The sequence below is a fragment of the Haliotis rufescens genome, unplaced genomic scaffold, assembly GCF_023055435.1.
Source record: "Haliotis rufescens isolate VD_foot unplaced genomic scaffold, xgHalRufe1.0.p SCAF_12, whole genome shotgun sequence".
Classification (NCBI taxonomy): Eukaryota; Metazoa; Mollusca; class Gastropoda; order Lepetellida; family Haliotidae; genus Haliotis; species Haliotis rufescens.
Window position 1 is genome coordinate 25,016,975 of NW_025963802.1, and position 22,702 is coordinate 25,039,676.

Sequence of the window (22,702 nt, forward strand, 5' to 3'; positions counted from 1 at the left end):
TCGACCCACTCAAAACCACCCGTGGGTAAAGGTTGACTCATAGCCCATCCGTACAAATTGTTAGCGTCGAGATATAATATGTGCGTGTCGGGTTTACTCGGATCGTATCCTTCCACTAATTTATTATTAGCCTTAGAATACCTTTTTGCTACCATCGACATACCACCTCTTAATCCAAGTGCAACAAGTGCATATCGTAATCTGTGAGTAGTTTTAGTTCTACGCCGGTCTTCTTCAACAATGCATCCCACGATAGTCGGGGACTGGAATAGTACCATGCCGGGTCCAAGCCGTATTGTTTTAAACATGTCTTTCTAAATATCTCGAATATATCGGCGAGTAACAGTACATCGGTTTTTAAGTACAGATCGTGATAATCGCCTAAATTCTTACAACCTAATTTATCCCAGACCGTCAGAGCGTGTTCATAATCGGCATCTGTTATTTTAGATTCTGTTAAGTTACTATAGAATGATTCGAGGGGTGGTAATTCAGTTTCTTCAAATCTAGACCAATCATCCATATATTCGTAAGGATATACACCTTTTCTCAGCAACAAATGACGAGTTATCTTATCGGTATATTTATTTGTTATCGCAAAGTCATCGGGATTGTTCGCATTAGCTAAATTGTCCAGGGAAGATAACAGAAACTGTACGGAGTCTATGAATCTAAGCCCATTACTTTGCTTTATTCTAGATTTCCCATCCTTGTCCCTATAATGTATAGGCTTAGTCAACGAGAACGATATGTATTTTTCCATATTGTTAGGAATGCACGTTAAACCGCCGTCGGTCTTTGAGATAGCTTGCATAATGAGATGTGAATCGTATCCCCTAAGGTTATGAAACACAACAGGGATGGGTATTGTTTGAGAATTCATTTTTAGTTTCAAGTTACACTTGTTATGAGCGGCCCCCCGATAATTACCCGTAACGTGGCAATGATCTCTTACGGAATCCCCATCCAGGGGTTTATTACAAACATGACAACTCGTTGACTTCTTATAGGCCCTCCAATCATCCCTCCTCATACACATGGGTTTCTTACACGATAATTTTTCCCTGATTATTCTCTCTTCATTTTGTAGATATTCTAGGAACTTTCCCGCTGCATCGGGACCTCTTTAAATCACAGGAGTGTTTGTTTTCCCATCATACCTTACAACTATATATCCAAACCCACAAGGAGTATGTTCTTGAGTTTTGTACGTAAAACTACTATCTTGATGATTATGGTTGGTATTTTCTATGGGTTTGATAAGCGCTTCGAAGTCGGCGTAAATTACGTACGGTACTGGCATTTGATAACAATAATGTTCAAATTTTAATATATTTTTTTCCTCTTTAGGCATATCAATCCTAATAGCGGTCTGTCCAACACCTCTGCAGTCTTCTTTATGCCCTTCTAATAGATCTTGTCTGCTGTACCATGTAGGCATCTTCTCGCAGAAATATTTCTTTTCTTTATTTTTTGTTTGATCGTATAATAGCCTGTTTAAAATCTTTATCCATGTATAATGATATTTTCCATCTTTTTTTTTATCAGAAATGAATTGATTTCTAGGGATATGTTCCGGAGCGGAGCTTATCCTGTGTACGACAATTCCTTTAGAATGTCCGAAAACATTTATAGCTAAATTATTTTGCTTTTCCACCTTATCAATTTGTGATATTGGTGTAGGTTCGTCTATACCATCGAAGTTGAGTCCATCGTTTTGGGGATAGCTAGAAGGTCTATTTGCAATTTTAGAATCTACGGGGAACAATGCAGATCTTATCATCATTCTTAAACAGTCATCGGATTTATTTTTTACATTAATTATGGCTTTTTTCTTCTTATAATACGGGGGTAAATCTATATAAGAACCACCTTTGAAGGGCATATAATTTGCTATGCCTAAATATAAACTATCGATTTTATCCACACCCCAACCCGAACCTCTATTAGTCCACCGTTCTAAAGTTTCTTGTATCCTCTGAATTGATGTATCTAATGATGCGTTTATAATATCGGATTCGGTTATAACTTCTTGATTGCTACGGAAATATGGTTCGGTATATTCGGTGCTATCGTCTGTGTTACTTTTACTCAATAACATTTTAATCGTCAGCTGGTATTTTATACTATGTAAATCATCTAACTCCTCGTTAATTTTACTCCATATGATGGGCTTAATATCGTTAACATCCATGTTGGAATTAATATCCATCTTCCAACCTCTTAGATATTTACCATCGCCGGCGGATATGGGTACAAATATTAATTCTTGTTGTTTATTCTCATCATCATCATTATTATCTAGTAAAGCGATCAATTCAGCTCTTCTCATTCGAGAATAACCTCTCAGCCCACTGTTTCTCGCTCGAGCTTTGAGTTCTCTAACAGTCTAGGGTTTGTTGTATTCCAAACCGAGTAAGGTAATCAATTCAGCTTTTCTCATTCGAGAATATCCACGTAGACCATTTGCTTTGCCATAGGCTTCAATTCTCTGACAAAAACCATTGTGGTTGAATGGTATATGCAAAATGAGACAAATGTCTAATTGGATGTTTTTCATATATCTAATACGTATTCTCCCCAACCTATTCCTCTCATTGATGTAATCTCTCTTCCTAGCATAAATAATCTGGTTCCTGACCCTATCAGCACCGTGTTCCTTACATAAACAATAACGACCTTTGACCCCTATCCCACATACAGAACACGTATAGTTTATGTTTCCGCGCCTGATGTAATAATTGTGTATACCGCAGTAAATTTCAACACAGCGTCGGTTACATAGAGTCTTCTTACCCATGAGTGTAAATTTGCAATTATTCATGGTTATACATCTATCATATCATTTGTCTAAATGCAAATCACATCTACACTGGTGAGATATTGATTAGGCTATTTATAGATTAGCTAACTAGGTCATGGTTTATGCATAGCCACAGCTGTGGTTATTTATGCGTAATTGTATAGCTGAAAATCAATACAGCAGTCAATCCCATAATCACAAATTTTACCTCGCGGTTCTTTTGTTCCTCTGACGGTGTATAAAACTGACTCATTGTTGGTCTCGGTATTGGGTCGAGTTTTTTCCCATAAACGAGGAAGTATTCGTGCATGGCAGATTCGATATCCATAAACGCTTGGAGTTGTTCCATTGCTTCGTTATGTCGTTTACGCTCCTCTTCAACTTCTTTAGCGTTTGATTCTCTCATCTAAGAAAATAAAAAATTACTCCCCAAAAAAGCTAGAGCATTAACAATAGCTCCACCGACCATCATCGCAATTGTTGCCATATGTTTAATAAAATAAAATATTCAAATGTTTATATGAATATAATATATTCAAATGTTTAATTAATTACTTCATTATGTCTTCGGGGATAAGCCCTTGTTTGATGAGCATATCGTTCGTTGGCATTGCTAATCCAATATCCAGAACCATCATACCTATATCAAATCCATTAAAATCTAACTTGGGAGGTGTGGCTTTAGTAATCATTTTAGCCATACGGGCATGGCCAATGGCCAAGCCGGTGACCACCGCTGAATGATATGTTGCGTTTACCATCATTTTACCGTCTGTAACTGGAGTAGTCATGCTTCTTATAGCATTATATGGGGGCTAACCTCTAATTGAACTTGTTGTTGTTTTTCTCTTCTCCGGTCTTATAAAAGAACCATACAACCGCTATACCAGCAACTCCTACTAGTGCCCATGTTTTAATCGGATTAATATTTGAATTATTTATTAATTTCGCTTTGCGTGCCAGTCCTCCCTTTCTTCCTGCAGCTATTTTTGGGGGGTTCTTAGTAACTCTGGGTTGTTTTTGTGTTTGTTGTGGTGGTTCCTCATTCACTAGTTGTTCTTCGTTCACATGTTGTTGCGTTTCCGCAATCTGTTGTGCAGTTTCGTTAACAATCTGTGGTGTCACTTGTTGATTCTCCATTTATATTATTAAGTGGGCACGTATGTTTAAATTGACAATACCTAGCCGTTATTAAAGCTGTGGTGAACGGAGCCAAGAACATTCCGTATCTATGATAAAACTCACAGCTCACTGAGCTTATAGCGTGTTCGATGAATGGGTCTTTCTCTAGAGATTCGCATAAATACATGCGATGTTCTGCCGGGATGGGGAGAAACGTACTAGCTACTACTGTGTATAGTTGTAATATAGATGACCCTATCGGTTTAGTCATGGTAGCTCCCAGTCTAGACTCGTAACGCGCGTACAGTTTTTTAATTTCTTCATCGGTCATGTTATCAATTTTTTCGATGGTATAATTTTCCCCAAAATATTGGGAACATTTTCCACCGGCTACCAAAGCCGCAAGTCTTTCTCTATGTTTATCTAAATATTTATCAACATGTTGATCTGCATCAGATTCTTTGAGCATTTGTTCGATGAGTTCGTCGCATTCCATAATGTAATACCTAAGGAGATATTTAAGTCTAACATAATATAATATGGCATATCCAATAAATCCCGTAATAATGAACTGTGGCGAAAGAATGATCATTTCGAACCACATTTTATGTCATATTAACCGCTAATGTTCAATTTATCGTATTTTTGCTATAATTTTGCTATATTTGCTATAATTTTGCTATAATTTTGCTACATTTGCTATAATTTTGCTATAATTTTGCTATAATTTTGCTATAATTTGTTAAGCAATTGCATAAGCAGCTGGTTGATCGGTTTTTAATACGAGTTTACAATGCTTCGTTGCCGCTAACAGTTTTCTGACTTTATCTCGACCGGGCTTGGTATAAATGACATCATTTTCGCGTAAACATTCCTCGAATGAATCTCGGTCTTTGCAATGAAACAGTGCTACCCATTTTCTCTGCTCTCTGAGATCTTTCAGGACACAGTTGTATTTTTGAGTAAGTACCCAAACGCTATGTTGAGTATGCCGTCCGGAGAATGCTAAATACGAAAGCATAGCTTTCTTTTTTGTGAGTTCTTTACTCGCGCTGCAGTCGTCTATTACGAAAAGAGTTGATTCTCCTTTGTATGTTTCATGACATACTCGGAGGCAGTCTTGTAAACAATCGCTCGGATCGACTCTGTGTACCCCGTCGTCATTAATTACCCAATCTCTCGATAGATATGTTTTATTAACGCTTATAGTCAGACACAGAATAATAATATGATCGAAAACGTCCCGTTAATGACTTTCTAAAATATCTAGAATAAAAACTGTTTTTCCACAGCCCGTTTGCCCGCATATGATAGTGCAGTGCGGATCTGTTGGTAAAAGATTATTAATAGATTGCTTGCACTAATCTTCCATTCTGTATATTAAGTTGCGCATCCATAATCACGTACAAATATATGTTTAATTTACCAGCCGTTTCCTGGAGCTTCGTTATCTGTATAGTGACACCCTCGCTAGCATTTTCTATTCTCCGCCCACTGCCGTGTAGTTGGTCATCGTCCGTTGTTCGCATGTCGAGCCATAGCGCATACTTCGTGGTGAGGTATTCACCCATCGATACACTCCCGAGAGACAGATCTTTCACGACCGCGATAACTTCCGGGGAACGTTTTATAGAAGGAAGTTTTTTAATCTCATCCCACTGGTGATACGCTAGCATTCCTTGACTATATAGTTGATTAGGAACGCCCTTGATAGTCAATTCTACTTTTGTAATCTTGGGATTGTAGAACTTCTCGGTATTTCTTTTAAACGCATTGGAGGGGTCCTCGAACAACATTAAAATACCCTTCAACGACCTCGTGGGGACGTTTAGATTAATATTCCACATCGTATCTTTTTTGTCCCTCGTGATCTTTCGGTGTCGAAGCACGCAATCGTACAAAATGGCTAAACTTCCCGTATACTGGTTACGAATTTGTCTGGCTAATTCGGGATCTGTTATCATATCCTACTCCAGCGAGATATTGTCAATGGAATAGCTAGCTTCTTCAGCAGCTCTGATTACTCTGCCGTAGTCATTAAAAGTGAGTTCGTATTCTAACCTATCGCCTAGGGATGCTTGATAAAAAGGCATGTGGGAATCTAGTAATTCAAAGTCTAGGGGAATATAGAATCGGTTACCTAATGCGTCGGCAACGGCGAGATCTTTTACGAAGGTACAATCACCATTTTCAGCACCTACGCGCAGTCTCAATGTGTTCTTATTACAAATACCTTGGTACTGTAAGTTTTCCCGCTCTTTATCCATTCTCCAGAGATCCATGTAACAATAGTATACATCGCTATCGTCGATACTCAAAACCTCATTACCGCTAATTTTAATGGCGATTTTCTTAACGATAGCATGACCTATGTTCTGAACGGGCTCTCTGTTAACGTCGGTAGAAGTCAAACTAATCGTAAATGCTAGTCGGACAGTTCCCGGAACTAACACATCGTGGGCGCCGAGATTAGGAAAGCGAACCAGAAGCGTTTGATTCTGATCGATGGTACTAGGGTTATTAGTTATAGTTACAGACTGACGAATTGCTTTGATCCCTAATGGATCTCGAAGTCTACGTTGTGGGTTTAACTTGCGTCCGTATTGCGAAGACATTGTTATATTGAAATTATATAACAATATGTTTAACATAAAAATGGGTGATTTTGATCTAAATGACTTTGATCTAAGTACCTTAGATGATCCGTATCCAATCAAAGAGGGTACTGATGAAACCAGGTTTAGTAGTCTTAACGATGAACTTTTACAATCAAACGTCAATGATTATTACAATGCCTTAAAAGAAGATAAAAATTATGTTACCCCAATAGGTCGTGGTAAAGGAATATTGCGAATATGCGGCGAACCCGATATTGATTTAATGCATTCTCGTACTCGTAAACCCCTAGCCTTGTCTACGATAGCCAATAAACACGGCACCGTGTTTGTTCGTGATGAATTAGGTTTTGTGGACTACGGACGCGCAAAACTTCCCGCGAAGACTACTAAGGTTCTTCGAACCGTGCGTGATGAACTCGGTAACACAGATGATTTGGAAGCAGCCTCGATGGTGGCCTCGAACGGACTCGGAGAAATCTTAGATACCTATTACGATAATTCCACGTTACAGGTACCATCCTCGGAGTTTAGTATTAGGGAATTACGAGGTCTTGACAAGGCAATGCGAAACAATGCGGGGAGAACTGATAAATAATATAGCCAAGCTATCCGAAATCGACAAGCATTTAGCTCAAGAGAAAACAAAACTTGAACAGGCGGGCGATGAGTTCAGTAGACGCCGCGTAGCGGAAAGATTGTGTAACTTAGAATACGAAAGATCGGCCCGCATCGAAGCAGCTTCCAGTAATAGAAAGTCACTTCGTTCACAAATAAGTCGAATTCGAGAAACTATCAATTAAGTCCTCAACGATGACACTACACTGGCCGATAAAATTAAAACATTGTTCAGAGAACAGGGAATAACCATTGCCAGTATTTTAACCGCGTTGGGATTTATTATATCGACTTTGACTCTCGCGTTAACCGGTGGCACAGGTGGTGGTACACCGCCCACACCGCCTAGTGATGGTATAAAAGAGTGGATAAAAAAGCATTTAAAAGCATTAGGTTCAGCACTGGGAAAGCTCGCTGATAAAGCCGCGGCTGCTCTTCCCGGTATCATAGGGAGTGTAGTTTCCTGGCTATTGAATTTATTAGCTAAGACCACAACTTGGCTTAGTCAAAACTTGTAGGGGTTGATCGTAGCAATTGCAGGGCTCTTGTACGTATCCACTAAGAACTATTTAACCAAATCAGTTCGCTAACCAAATCATGAGTAAACCAACCGCGACTCCACCTAATACAAGCGCTGTTTTTTCATCGACATGTTGTTGATTTTTAGCCTCAATATGTGGTGGCACTTGTGTTTGTGCATTAGTAGATGTTTGTGGTGTTTGTGGCTTGACTATTCCCTTTTCGCCCGTGATTGTTTGCGTTATTAATTCGACGTTAATATCTGAATTTATACCTGTTTTTTGTTTATCGGTAGCAATAACAATTTTATTATTATAACCTATCACTTGACCGATCTTAAGTCCCATGTTACTCGGAGACATGTATAGTCCCGCGCATAAACGTAGTCCACTTTGGATTGAGCGTACTGTAATGCATCTTGAAAACGCTTTATAGACGATGGTATGTCAACTGGTGAATTAATGGCGTCCTCCACGTTTGCGACAAACTGTTTTTGCGCATCGAACGCCATCCCAGTACCGATAATGGACGTTCGTGTTTGCGATTGTGCTCCGAGAATTGCCCATACATAAGTTCTTATCGATTCATTAACTCTTTCAAATCCTGGGTTAGCAAAATTATTTTCCGTTTTATCATTAAGAAATTCATTCCAAGCGTCTGTTGTATCGTTTGGATGCACAAACTTTGTTATAATATAAGGAATGCCACTCTCAAAGTTCATATGATCTGCTCTAAACTGTTTACTCGAGAGAGCAAAGCCTGAAGGGATCACACCCGCTTTAATTAAATAATCGCTTTTATCTTTAATAGTTCTTTGTCCATTGTACGGAATACCTAGACCATGGCTAGGTCCTTTAATGCGCCAATCTTTACTCGTAGAAACTTTAAATTCATTACAAATACGTTCGAAGGCCCTCTTATTATAATGATTATTTGCGTGATTCCATGCTGGATCCAGCGGTAATGGAGCACTAATTTCTTTAAGTATACGTCTAATCTGATAGTACACGTGAAATAATATAACAGACTTATATAGTTTAAATCCTGGGGCATTAACAGATACGCCACATCCCGTTGTGGCACGCCATATGGCAAAGTTTAACTGATTCTGCCAAAATTGCATCGGACGGTTAAACCATTCGTCAATCATTTTATTGTTAGTTGCCGTGAAACTGTATTTTTCAAAGATATCGTGGAATTTAACCGTAAACTCAGCACCAGAGGCAGTTACTATAATCGATTGATTAGTAATGTAAGTTGATTTCATATCTAAGTTATGATATAGTATCATTGTATATTTAATATGTATGTTACACTCCCGGGAATAGCAAATGGTCAGTCTATTGTACTGCTTCGTACTATCGATAACTCGGATGGACAACTCGAAGTCGCTCTATGCGACGCAACGTATTACCCACTGTGGACCAATATAAGTGCTGCGAGAGGTAATAATAAGATATGGATATTAGATGAAAAAAATATTATTGAAAAATTAATTATTATACCTGATGGGTATTACAGTGTATGCTCACTCAATGATGAAATTTTTAAGCCTAATGGAATTAGTCTAACACAAGATGAGTCGAATGGGACAGTGAAAATCAACACTGGAGAAAAAGGTGTACGGATTGTAGGGAACTTATCAGCTACACTTGGATTTACACGCGGAATTATATCAATATACAGGTCAACATTTGATGGAGAGACATTGCCCGATTTAGTTCCCTATAAAGAGTTGTGCATCCATCTTGATCAAATAAGCACGACGGATAATATTCAACTAGAAAGTCCTTCAACTCTGCTCAGATCTATTACAGTGAAAAATGAAAAATATAATAGCGGTAGAACGGAATCTTCCTCGTCATTACAATATAAAAAATTAAAGCGGGGTATTATTTCAGACCTCAAAATTTCTGTATTAGATGTAAAACACCAACCTGTACATATAGGATACTTAAGTGTAACACTCCATATGGTTGATGCATCAGGCCCTGGAACGCTCAGACAATGTAATACAATTGCGCTTTCCGATCTCGGAGACACGGAAGGATTCGATAAACCCGGTAGCAATGGTAAGTTATACGCTTTACACTTACACGATAATGTATACAAGCGGAAAGAAGTTATATTCACGGGTAATCTAGAAGATTTAAGCGATGTCGACGTTAGTAGACTCATTAAAAACACTTCGTACAATATTACTCGCAACGGTGAGAATAAATGGACTATGGTCGAAGCAAACATCGAGTGGCTATTGAATATCGTCATTACCCCACCGTATGTTATGATGGGTAAGGGACATAATTTAACGATAATAAATAGTGGTATCGTACTCGCGGCCTATATCCCGTCAAAACGAAAAAGTGTGTTAGTCTCTCCCCTGCCAGAAAACCCAGGTCATATGTTATGTAGTCGTCCGGCCTTAAAAAATGTTAGTTTACATTTGGTTACAGAATTCAATGATATTAAAGATAACTTGAGTGCAATACCTAATATTTCTACGCTAAATATTGAAGTCTTGTTTGGAGATGTACCGGAAGATGCCTTTCGAAATATTACCAGGTCTATGGATTAAATGGCTCAAGAAACACGAGCGTCAACGTTGCAGTATTATTCATATCGGAGCATCACCCGTTGCAACCCTCGAGGGGGTCCAAATTATTAAAAGTGACAGCATTTCTCTTACTAAGATATTCTTGCCGTATAATATACATTTGATAAGGTTGATGTATACTCTCAAAACATTTAAGCAAGACCAATTAAAGACTATTCTATATTCGTAATATACACTATGAGTTTATATCCGGCGCTCGATGAAGCAATGGAAAAGATGGAAACTGTTGATGGATTTCGATTACATCAAATAAGCGACATAAAACATGGAATAGAGAAGGATAGGGAGTTGAGACTTGGATTGTATAAAAAGTATCGCAGAGCTGTGAATGCTCTCGCGGAGTTGACACCGCTCTTGTAGCGGCTAGCATGGGACTCGGTGTAGCTGGTGTTGGTTTACTATCAACTATAATCGCCGCGCCTATCGTGCTCGGCATGGAAATAGGTGCCGGAGTCTCGAGACTGGCAGGAATAGCGATAAAATTCATTTCTCGTAGGTTACAAAAGAAAGCATTAAAACACGATAGTATTCGGATACTCGCCGAAGCAAAGTTGAACAGCATTGAGGATCATATTTCAACAGCAATGGTCGATTGTAAGATATCCAAGGATGAGTTTCGTTTAGTGTTGTCAGAACTCACCAAATACAACGAAATGAAGCAGGAGATTCGATCAAAATCTCGTAAGACCAGTGGTATTAGCGAAGACGAGAAAAAAAAATTCATAGAACAGGGGAGGCAACAAGCGCGTCAGTTATTTCATGCCAAAACCAAAGAACTGGTTGGAGATTAAAAATATCATTTGATCACATTTAGACAAATGCTTACATAAATATATATAATAATGGAGATCGAAAAAACTATTAAATGGAGAGAATTACCACAAGGTTTTTATTATATCAGTGATGTCAAACCAACCAAATACGGTTATCAATTGTTTCTTATCAATTTACAAGAAGAGTGTAGTTATATAGTCTGGTCTCCTAGTAAAATGAATGAAGAACTTAATAAAAATGTTGAATATCGCTTTATTGATAAAAATAATAAAGAATATTTTTATTACCATTTAGACTCATCTAAAGCAATGATTGGCCCCAGGTATTGGTGAGCTAGAGCCAATTTAACTTAATCTCATGACTTTCGTTGAATCGCATCATCATTTTGGCATAAAAAATTCCCTCTGTAGTAGCAGTATAGGTATATAAATCTGGCTCCAGTGGAGTTGCGGCAGAACCCCCATTACCTATACTACTACAGTTTTGAATGTATTTTGCATGTTTTGTCTGATGCCACACTTAAATGACAAGTTTCAGACAGGATTTTGCTATTTGTTTTATACGTGATGCATTTGCAAATCACAGCTGATCTGTTGCTGTCCCTGGGGGTTCCATCATCAGCAAAGTTATATTTTGGCCTGGAATAGAATTAAGCCACAGAAGATTTCTACCAATAGAGCCCATGTGTATGAAATCCTAGAAGTGACGCTGTTGCCCTGTCACCCTTACATAAACAATCAAAAAAGTATCAATAATAACCAAAGTGTGACAACGCCAACATTCTGATCATTTGTTGCATTTTTACACTTTGAATAATGATATTGTTTTTAATCTAAGGGCAACAATGCAACATTTTAAAGGTCAAAATATGTCACACTGTCACTCCATCTAAAATTATATTTTTTTAATATGAGATATTTACAGCAAGAATCAATCTCTCTGCATTTCTATTTCAAATCAATGAGAACACATTTGGTCCAACACGGCAACAGTCTTAGCTACAGCAACATGCTTTGACGAGTTGTGTCCCTTAGGTGTGCCTAGAAACCTTAGGTCATGGGTTCAAATCCATGATTCCTCCAGATTATGTATTTAGGTTTATCAGTACCATACAAATGCTTGTGCGTTTCACGGAAGTGATTAAACCTAACATCACTTCTGTCTTTCCTCCCACATCAAACTGTCAGATGTATAATTTACTGAAATATTGTACACAGTGGCATATTCAAACAATATTCACTTCCTCATGATGAAATGACATTTAGAGCTCTGGGTAAATTAAGATAAGACACATATTTCACAATAATGTTTTTGAGATGTCTGTATGATATTAACTAATACACCAAACTACAGATGACTTACATCCATTTAACTTCTTTATGGACCTGTGTATGCGCATTTGTAATTGTTGGGACTAGACTTAAATCCCTGGGTACATTCATCCCTAATTATAGATCATGTTTTGTTAAAAGTTATAAAACTATAAAGTTAAAAATAAAAAGTAACCAATAGAAGTACGACAATGGATTTTCTTGAAATGTCACCTGGGTGCAGAATCAGAAAACTGATTTTTCAGATCTGCTCTTCAGAATTGAATAAATGATTTGATGTGATTGGCTTAATATGATCTGGCTCTTAATCCTATGAATAAAAAGTGAATTGGACCAAATGTTACCTTTGTTCTGTTTTTAATATGTCAGCATTATTGTGTATTCTGTAGCATTTGAATAAATATATAAAGATATTGGATCAACTGTGATTTGATTGGTGGAATTTAAAATGACTTGTACTTACAAATTGAATAGACCTCTGTGTTTAATATATTAATCTCTCTGTGTATAAGGAAGAGAAGTCATAGATGTCAACTTCTTTATTATGAGGAACACAATGTTTCGGAGTATATGCTTACTCCTTCATCATGTGAATGAATGCTATGAGCCAGAGAGCATATATATATGTACACGTAAGAACACCAAAAATAATAAGATAACTAAAGATGGAAACTTAACAAGGGAAGGCAACAGATAATTGGCGCTGATAGGTGATTAGCAATAGACAATGTGGAAGCCAACACTTTACAGTAATTAACAGTGATAGTTATGGACAACTGAAAGCCAGGACTAAATATCACTGATAGGTAATGGCAGTGGAACAAAGGGCAAACGGGAGGGTGGGGGTAATTAGCACTGATAGATAAACGAATAGAAATAGCAAAGGGTAAATGGAAGCCAGCTAGATAATAGGCACCGACAAAGATCAAAGCAATACGTCCCAAGCACAAGGTAGATGGGTTCCCTGGTCACGGTTCATGTCTGGCTGGTTTCTTCTGATGTCAATAGCTTCTTGTTGTTTTCTTTGTTGACAGTTGTTGTTCTTTGGTGGCTTCCCACATGATGTTATGGTCTTGGTTCTTGAGGATGTGTTCTGAAATAGCGTATTTCAGGTGTTGTTTGTTGACAGAGGCCTGATATTCTTTGAGTCTGGTGTTGAGGGTTCTGAGGGTTTCTCTGATGTACTAGTGGCCACAGTTGCAGGGGATCTGGTAAATACATCCTCGGGTGTTGGGACTTACACTGCTTGTGCCTCTGCCATTGGCTTGTAGATGAGTCTTGATGGACTTATCGCTAGAAAAGGTGACATCCATGTTGGCTTTGTTCTTGATGAGGCAGAAAATCTGTTGAGTGCGACAGGGCCTTGGTAGGGGTGGACCTGAAATACGCTATTTCAGAACACATCCTGTAAAGTGTTTGCTTCCATTGTCTATTGCTAATCACCTATCAGTGCCAATTATCTGTTGGCTTCCCTTGTTAATTTCCACCTTTTGTTATCTTATTACTTTAGTTGTTCTTACATGTACATATATATATGCTCTCTGGCTCATAGCATTCATTCACCTGATAAAGGAGTAAGCATATACTCCGAAACGTTGTGTTCCTCATAATAAAGAAGTTGACATCTATGAATTCTCTTCCTTATGTGTACCACTTCTAAATGCCTTTCAAAGACTTGTCTCTGTGTATACCTGGCCATTTGAAAACTTCCATTTTAATATGATCAGAGCATGTGTGGGTGGGGGTGCATACCTCCTCTCTTTTGTAGATACCTAACTTGTGTCCCTATCATATGTTTCTGTTCCTTGTGACTTGGGTGTAGTGTGCAGACCCCTCTTCTTTTTAAATCCTAGATCTGCCTTTGAAAACCCACAATTGCTGCTGTATAACTTCAAACCAGAAACTTCCATGAGTCAAGCTAATTTGAAAGTATATCCACATGCAGTCCTTTTATATACTTACAAACCTTTAAAACCTTTAAAGAATGAATGAATTTGACAGTAACATTTCTTTGCATTTGATATGAACAGACATATATTAATTCATTTTAAGTCTTTGGAAGATGCTTTGTATTCTTGTCAATATCAACATCTGGGTCATGTTTCATTATGAAACCTCTGGTGACCTCGACCCTTTGACAGTTGATAACCAAATTCTTCTTACATGGATGTACTGGACAATTAACATGCATAGAACAAATACTCACGGTAAAGGGTTATCAAAGCTGTCCAACATTTCCATCTTTCTGTAGTACTTAGCCAGCTTCACAGCAAAGATTACGCTTGGCAAAAAGAAAAACACACACCAACCAATGGAAAACCAGAATCCATTCTGCAAATATTAAACAAAAATAAGAACAAATTACAAAATGAGACAAAACTTGAAGCAATTGTTTGTAAGAAATTACAGACTTATAATAACAGCACTTAAGAATGTTGCTTGCTTGCACAATGTCGGCAAAGAAATTAATGTCTGCATTAATAATGGCGCACATTTTTTCTCTCAACATATTACATTATATTACTTGCCTGTGGAGAGATATCTCGTTTAATAAACATATACAGCTGTATTACACATTGTGCAATACCCAAAATGTGTGCTTATGTAATGCGGAAACAGTTTTCACGAACAAATATTGAAAATTCTCAACATCCCTGGGCTTATTCAACGACTTTGCGTGTAGAGATGATAGATCACTGAGAGGAGCTAATACGCACTTGATGAGCCCAGCAACTCTGTTGCCAGGCTGACATCACATAGCATTGTTTCGCTGGTAGATCTTGCAACAAAATTCCACAAATTAGGTCATAGCATATTGTGACGTGATTGTAAACTTTGTGGTAGCACAACGACACTCATATGTCTATGTACACGAGAGTTATACTAACTGGGGAATAAACAACCCAAGCTGTCTGTTAGGTGCAAGAAGGTTAACGCCCACATTGCCATCTCAGCCTACCGGGTACTCGTTCACTATTGGGTGAACAGAGGCACATTTCGAACAAAGTCACTTGCCCAAGTAGACACCACATGTGTTATGTGAAGGAGAATGTCTGAAAACTCGCCATTAGTTTTGCACGTGAAGCAGGTTGGAGGCCGATCAAATGATTATGATCGACTCGATGAAACGGAACAATGCACGTGCTAAACTATTGGAGGACCACATGCATACGAGTTATGGAAATTTGGTCCGTATGGGAGACAACATGTGGGATTGTGGTGATGAATTGTTCGTGACTCAGAACACATTTTGTAATCAGTCTGATGTGGTTGTTAACTCAGATGTTGAAACATTACTTTATATGGATAACTTTCAAGAAGATTATTGTCAGAATTTTGAATTAGGCCGGTTATTTTCTGATGAGAACACTGACACTGAACCGTATAATACAAGTCAGGATAACTTTGATGATAATTGCGACACCGAACTATACTTGGCAAGTCAGATGATAGAAGAATCAGGAATTATTGGCACACGTGTGTCTGAGAGACAGTTAAATTCCTAAATACTAGATTCGTTTAAAGGTGACAATGAACGTTTTGAGAAAGCCGTACAGGTTACGCAGTTGGGAACCAATCTTGACAATGAAAAGCTTCGGTTCGGTGCTCCCCTTTCTGAAACGGATATGGTGCATTTGTGCGATTCGGCATACTCTGTGAACACTGAACATAAGAGTAGATGGGCTTTGAATATTTTGTAGAATTGGGTTGTTGAGAGTCAAGAAGGCAGTAATAATGAAATTCCAATAGCAAATCAAAACATAGTGTCGTTAGCTGAAAACGAAAATGATCTGAACAGAACATTGATGTTATTTCTGTTGGAGGTTCAAAACCAAAAGCGTGAACAGTACCGCGGCAACACTCTGTACGAAATTGTGTCTTCAGTATTACTTAAGAAGGAATGGAGTTGTCGTCAATTTCTTTGAGTCATCTTGTTACACCGGTATGCGATCCGTTCTTGATGCAAAGATGAAATTACTAGCTCAAAAAGGGATAGGGGTTGAAAAACAACAAGCGGATGTCATCACTGAACAGCAGGAAGATGTACTTTGGGAAAGAGGTATACTCGGAGAAGATACACCACAGAAGCTCTTGGACACCCTCGTCTATTTAAACGGGTTGAACTTTGCTCTTAGGGCAGGAGATGAACACAGATACCTACGCAGTGGTTCAAATTCACAGTTACAGTTGTTGATGTCAAGCAATGGCATCAAACAATTGAAATATACTGAGGACATTTCCAAAACAAACAGAGGGGGGCTGAAGCACAGGAAGGTTGAAAGGAAACATGTGACCATCTCTAGTAATGAGGAAAACCCTGGAAGATGCCTCGTCAGACTGTACGAAAAGTATATGTCATTAAGGTAAATATAATTCTCTCACAAGTTCACAACTAATTTTGTGAAAAGGAAGAAGTAGTACCCATGCATCGTTTCTGTCTGTCAGTCAGCGAGTTCTACCTGTCTGTCTAACGTAATGTGCACCTGATTAACATATTTTGGATGACTTTACCTTACATTCTAATGTTCTTATGCACTATGTACTTTGTACGGTCAGCTGCATGAATCATCACAGAGCCACCTCCAAAACGATTCCTTTCCACAATACAGTTGCGTGCATAACGTTCTCCCAAACGTTGGTAGACAGGTTGGCGCCCATCACTGTGGGAAATGTTGAACCTTGATTCATCTGTAGAGACAACATTTCTCCACCATATTCGAGGTTGGCGAACATGATTTCGACACCATCTTAGACGGTTGACTCGATGACGGTGTGTCAGGATGGGACGTATGGCAGGGCGTCGTGGTCGAATCCCGTACTGACGTAAACGATTCCTGACAGTGTTGGGATGGATACGGCGCAGTCCAGGAATTGTCTGGGACGTCGTTACTGCCGTTTGGAACCTGTGTTGGAGATGTGTTACTCGAATCCATCTGTCCTGTCTTGGCACCGTTACTTGGGGACGTCCTGAACGTGGGTGGTCGGCAACGTTCTGATAACGCCTCACCAATGCCGATATCGTGTTACGATGGCATTGGAAATGTGTTGCCACCTGTTGTTGCCCAATTCCCGCTCGGATCATTCCAATGACTTCATGACGCTGTGCAGCTGTCAATCTTGGCATGATTTGCTTGTGATATGCTTGTGTCTGCGCCTGAGAAGTTTTGAATTTTTGAATGACCACAGATCATGCGTTCCAAAGTGACAGCAAATTTTGAGTTGCACATGCTGTGTACAGCTGCACAGGATGCACGTGCAGTAACACATTGCACGTCCATAGGCCCCCATTAATGACGTCATATCGCATGGCACGTGCATGAGCGTTTGAATGTCTCCAATAATTGCTGTGTTCAAACCTATATTTCATATATGGACGGTGTGCCCTTATATCTATATTTTCTCTATGCACAGTTTCTTAATGTGGCTAGTATAGTTGCAACATTGCTGTGGATGTTAGAGGACGCGATAATGCATTTTGGCAATTGCCAGACTTCGCATCAACATCCCCGGAGTTCGAATCCCAGATAATATTTCTATATATTCAGTGGTCACACCCAGTGTCAGTATACTATATATATCTTGGAGCTGCTATTTTTTGCGTTACAAGCCCCTGTTGTACTACTAAAACTAATATGACAAGGAAATAAAAGTTGCATTTTGATATAATGCAAAATTAAATGTTTATGTGATATAATCAAGCAAAATAAGCTTTTCTTTTATCAGAGGACATCTAAGGAAATGGCGGATACAGTAGACTCAATCATGCAGAGAAAATCAAGACGTCCCAGTGCTTCTGTAACTGGTCCCCCGTTATTGACGCCGCAACCTTTGATCCGCCAGGCAATCAACCATCGACAAGATCGACGCTGGGCCCATCAAAAGGCGAACAAGGCTCCCTACACAAGTGACAGACGCGATTTCACAATGAAACTTGGTGACGGCACAACATTTTCTGCGAAATTTTGAATTTGTGTTCAGCATGGATATTTGTGAAATCATTTGTTTTGTTGTCTTTGTCTTATAATATACGTAGACTGTCAGTTTGTCTCTCCTGAAACGAACCTACCACCTGCATGGGCTGACCCTGTTGACTGAAAATGCAGAGCTTGTGCGTTACTAATGTACTGTAAATTATTCAACTAATGGAGGTTGAACTATTGGAGGTTATCTGTAAATTATCTCAGTAATGGAGGATGTCGTCCACTATTGGAGACCTCCTAAAATAACTAATGTTCATGTAACTTTGTTTTAAGTGTGATTCAGTGTATAGGGCATGACCAAAGTACTATAAACTCTCTGGAGCCAAGCTGCTGAAACGCAATCACCCATCACCTGACCAACGTTGCTTAACTTCACCTGATTTGAGACCTGAGCACTGTGCAGGACCACATGCCACCACACTTGCATGGCATGAAATCAATATGTATGAACTTTTGACCTGTTTGAAGTATTATTCTGCTAAACTTAATTATGCTGTGGATCCCGTAGATGTCGGCCTGATCACACATAACAGTGAAATTCTAAACAAGTTATAAACGGCAAGAAATAAATAAGAAACTTAACTCGCTCCTGTTGTAATACCAATTTTATGAAACTCGTGAATAGTTCTGGTATCTGACTCGCTTTTGCTCATCAGATACCACAACTATTCACAACTTTCATAAAATTGGTATTACATGGCAGCGAGTTTAGTAGGCTGAAACACATGATGTACACAGAACTAACAATAAATAATGGAATTGATCGGTAGACTTGGTGCTTCTCATCATGTTGAGTATCATGTGTGGTTCATCAAACAGTTATGACAGTTGCCAACTGTTTATGATGCTGTCTTTCTTCTTGATAACTGTCCACTAATCTTATAATTCAAAGGTAAACACTGCTCACCCACATAGTCAACATGTTCAGTTCAGCAGTCGTGGACGGTGGAGTATATACATAACGCTGCTTACATCACATGTCAGACAGCTGGATTTTGTGTTTATATTCAATCAAACTGCAATCACCATATGTAATTCTAAGCCTACAGTGTACATGTTATCATTTGCTGATTAGTGTTTCCACGTCAAATGGAGGTCAACTGTGATTCATTTCATGATGACTTTTGGCCACGAGTCGACACTAGAATTAATTTGGTAAAGCACTAATTTCATGACTTCATCATATATACGATTGGAGACCACTATCACAGTTTTCATGGGCATAACCACTAAATATCAAAACAACAGTTTTCATTGTTAATAATTCTTAGAATACTACCTCTAACACATCATTGCCATAATCAGAGACCACATAAGGAGGGTCAGGCATTAGCAGTAGGTTATCATGAACGATTACTGCCACATCCATGAGTGTAATTGCTACATTGGGATACCCTGCTGCTTTTCTCTTGGCAGCAGTCAAGATGCACAACACATGTGCAGATGCTCTTATCTGAGGTCTTCCATGGTCTAGTTACACTCTTAAGCAATGCTTGAAACCTGAGAGTTAATTGCCTTTGCTTCCCCTCAAGTGTAATTACACTCATATTTCGAATATTCGTCTAAGCGCAGTCAAAAACTATATCAGATCGCTTTAGGGGAAAAGAAATCAATAACAAACTTGGTCAATGAAAATGTGAAAATTGCTATAAAACATCACTAGACATGATGATTTACCATTTCAGTTATCTTTCCTGTTCCGCTAGGCTTGTTTTCTATGCAAAGATTAAGATTACCTAGTGTATTTTTCCTGTAAACTAAGCTGGAAATAAAAAGCTCCACACACCTTTTCTCCAAGATCTACCAGTGGCGCATATTCAAAAGGACACCCCCAAATGAAACTCACAATAACTGTTTAATCGAGTAGGCTTTGTGTATCATTTTGGTTACGTGCGATATGCATAAATTCTCAGTAGTTTTTTTATCTTAAAAAGGAACCATCATGATTTGAGAAAATATGGCCAAATGTCTCAGCACAAAACTACCAGAAAGAGCCCTTGTTGACTTTTGGCATTTCATGTTCAGCGGCATGCAGTCCGATATTGTCCTCGTACTTTTATCATTTTTCACATTCAATCATAATATTTTGTTTATAAGTTGGTAAATTACCATCTAGAAAATTCCGAAATAGATCCAAATTCAAAAGAAATACCATAATTTACCATTTATCGTCACCTTTTTACTATTTATTGACCTGAGTAGCAGTCTTCACTCCTATGTTTCATATTTTTTTGTGATTACCGCCAGTGCATAATCCAATGGATTCCATGCTCATTGATGTTTTTAATTATTTTCTGACAATGATGGCAGCAGGGAAAAAGGGCGAGAAAAATAATTCTCGCCCATCAAGTTCATAATACTGTACATGATCCTTGAGTGAAGTCAGTCCACATTGGCAAAACTCAGATTGATTGTTTGGTTTTGATAGGAAAGTGCCATCTAGTCACAGAAGAGGCCAGTTACATTGTTAATTGTATTGTTTTGATAGGAAAGTGATAGGATATTAACATTTAGATACTTAAAGTAGTGTGTATTTTTAAAACTTGTACAAAATTATTCTGGATACCAAACCACAAAGATCTACCAGTTTGGGTACAAACTCACAAGACATTTTAGGTACAAAAATCACTACATTTCAACTGGATTTCGTGGGATGACTGGATATAAAAAAGATTCCTTGACATAGCCAAAACATCAACCCCTGCATGCAAAACAAACCTCAAAATGACCACCACAACACGACCCTCATCCAAGCACCCTACAGCCCATATGGTAACAACACTCTCCCACAAGCAAGCACAACAACAAAACACAAACACTAAGAAATCATCAGCTACACCCATCCCACAAACACCTTCACAATCCTCCACATCACATGCCTCCCCCATGGAAACTCAATCAGCTAAACCTAATCTAACCGATGACGAAGATTTCTCCACTACTGAGGAAACAATAGACACTACTCCAACTAAAACAAACCAAACTCCCCAACCAGCCAACACCCAAAACCTAAATAACCTCACCTTACTCCTAGCATACATGCATAGTCAAAACTCACCAAAAGCTAGCATGAAATCCTTCTACAAAGTAGCTTTCAATCTAAAATTAACCGATCTTCCCTTCTTCCTCTTTAACCTCCATCTAAAAGAAGTCACCGAATAAAATAAAAAATAAAAAATAAATCACCAATCACCCGAACCCAATATTCGAAGGACTAAATATTTTTCAGTGGAACGCCAACGGACTCACCTCCCACGGCCATGAACTAAAAACTAAATTTAAACTAAATAAAGGCCCTCACATTGCTTGTATACAGGAAACCAAATTCTCAAAAAAATCCAAATTCACACTACCTAACTACAACTCAGTTAGAACTGACAGAACTAAACCGAAAACAAGAAGAGCCGCAGGAGGACTAATCATATTTATCAGGGAAGATATAAATTACGAAGAAATAAAAATAGACACGCCAAACCTAGAAGCCAACGGCATTAAAATCACATTAAATAACCGAAACATAAACATTATAAATATTTACCACTGGGCGGAACAAAAAGTCCAACCTGAGGATCTAAACAAACTACTCCAAATAAGCGATAAATCTACTATATTCCTAGGAGACTTTAACGCTCACCATCCTACATGGAGCATAGATGATAAAATAGACAATCATGGCAAATTAATCTCCGAATGGATAGAAACAAACGACCTAGTACACCTTAATAGCAACCAACCCACGAGGTACGATAAGATAAACCAAAAAATGTCGGCTATCGACCTAACCATATGCACCGCAGATCTAGCCCAAAGTACTCAATGGGAAGTGCACGACGTCCCGCTAGGTAGTGACCACTTCCCCATAAACATAACCACAGGAAATACAAACGTACCAATCCAAACAGAAAACCAAGAACCAAAATTCCATTACAATAAAGCTAACTGGGACCAATTCCAAGATATCTGCAACGAAGCTAACTTAAACGAAATAGAAAATAATGATCCAGAAACCTATTGTAAAAACCTAACAGACTATATAATAAACGCAGCCAAAACCTCCATCCCCTTCAAAACATCTAAGACAGGCAAACCGACGGTACCATGGTGGAATGAGGAAATAGAACAGACTAGACGAAAACGTAAATCAGCCTTCAATAAAGCAAAACGCGACTACAAATATTTAAACATAGCCCACGAACTAAACCACCAGGTTCAAAAACTAGTCCAAATAGCCAAAAGTAAAGACTGGAAAAAATTCTGCGAAGGTATAAATAACCGTACAGATGCCAGAATGGTCTGGCGCAAAATCCACGCCATCAGAGGCTTAA

At 38.5% G+C, this 22,702-nt stretch overlaps 1 protein-coding gene across 7 annotated transcripts in view; it reads right to left on the reverse strand.

The window, feature by feature from the left end:
- LOC124113358 (prominin-1-like) overlaps positions 1-22,702 on the reverse strand; it is a 589,013-nt gene that overhangs the window by 113,058 nt on the left and 453,253 nt on the right. For all 7 annotated transcript variants that reach the window (XM_046473653.2, XM_046473656.2, XM_048393445.1 and 4 more), the window contains one exon: positions 14,603-14,727. In XM_046473653.2, the coding sequence (XP_046329609.2) occupies positions 14,603-14,727 (125 nt within the window). The remainder of the gene's footprint in view (positions 1-14,602; positions 14,728-22,702) is intronic.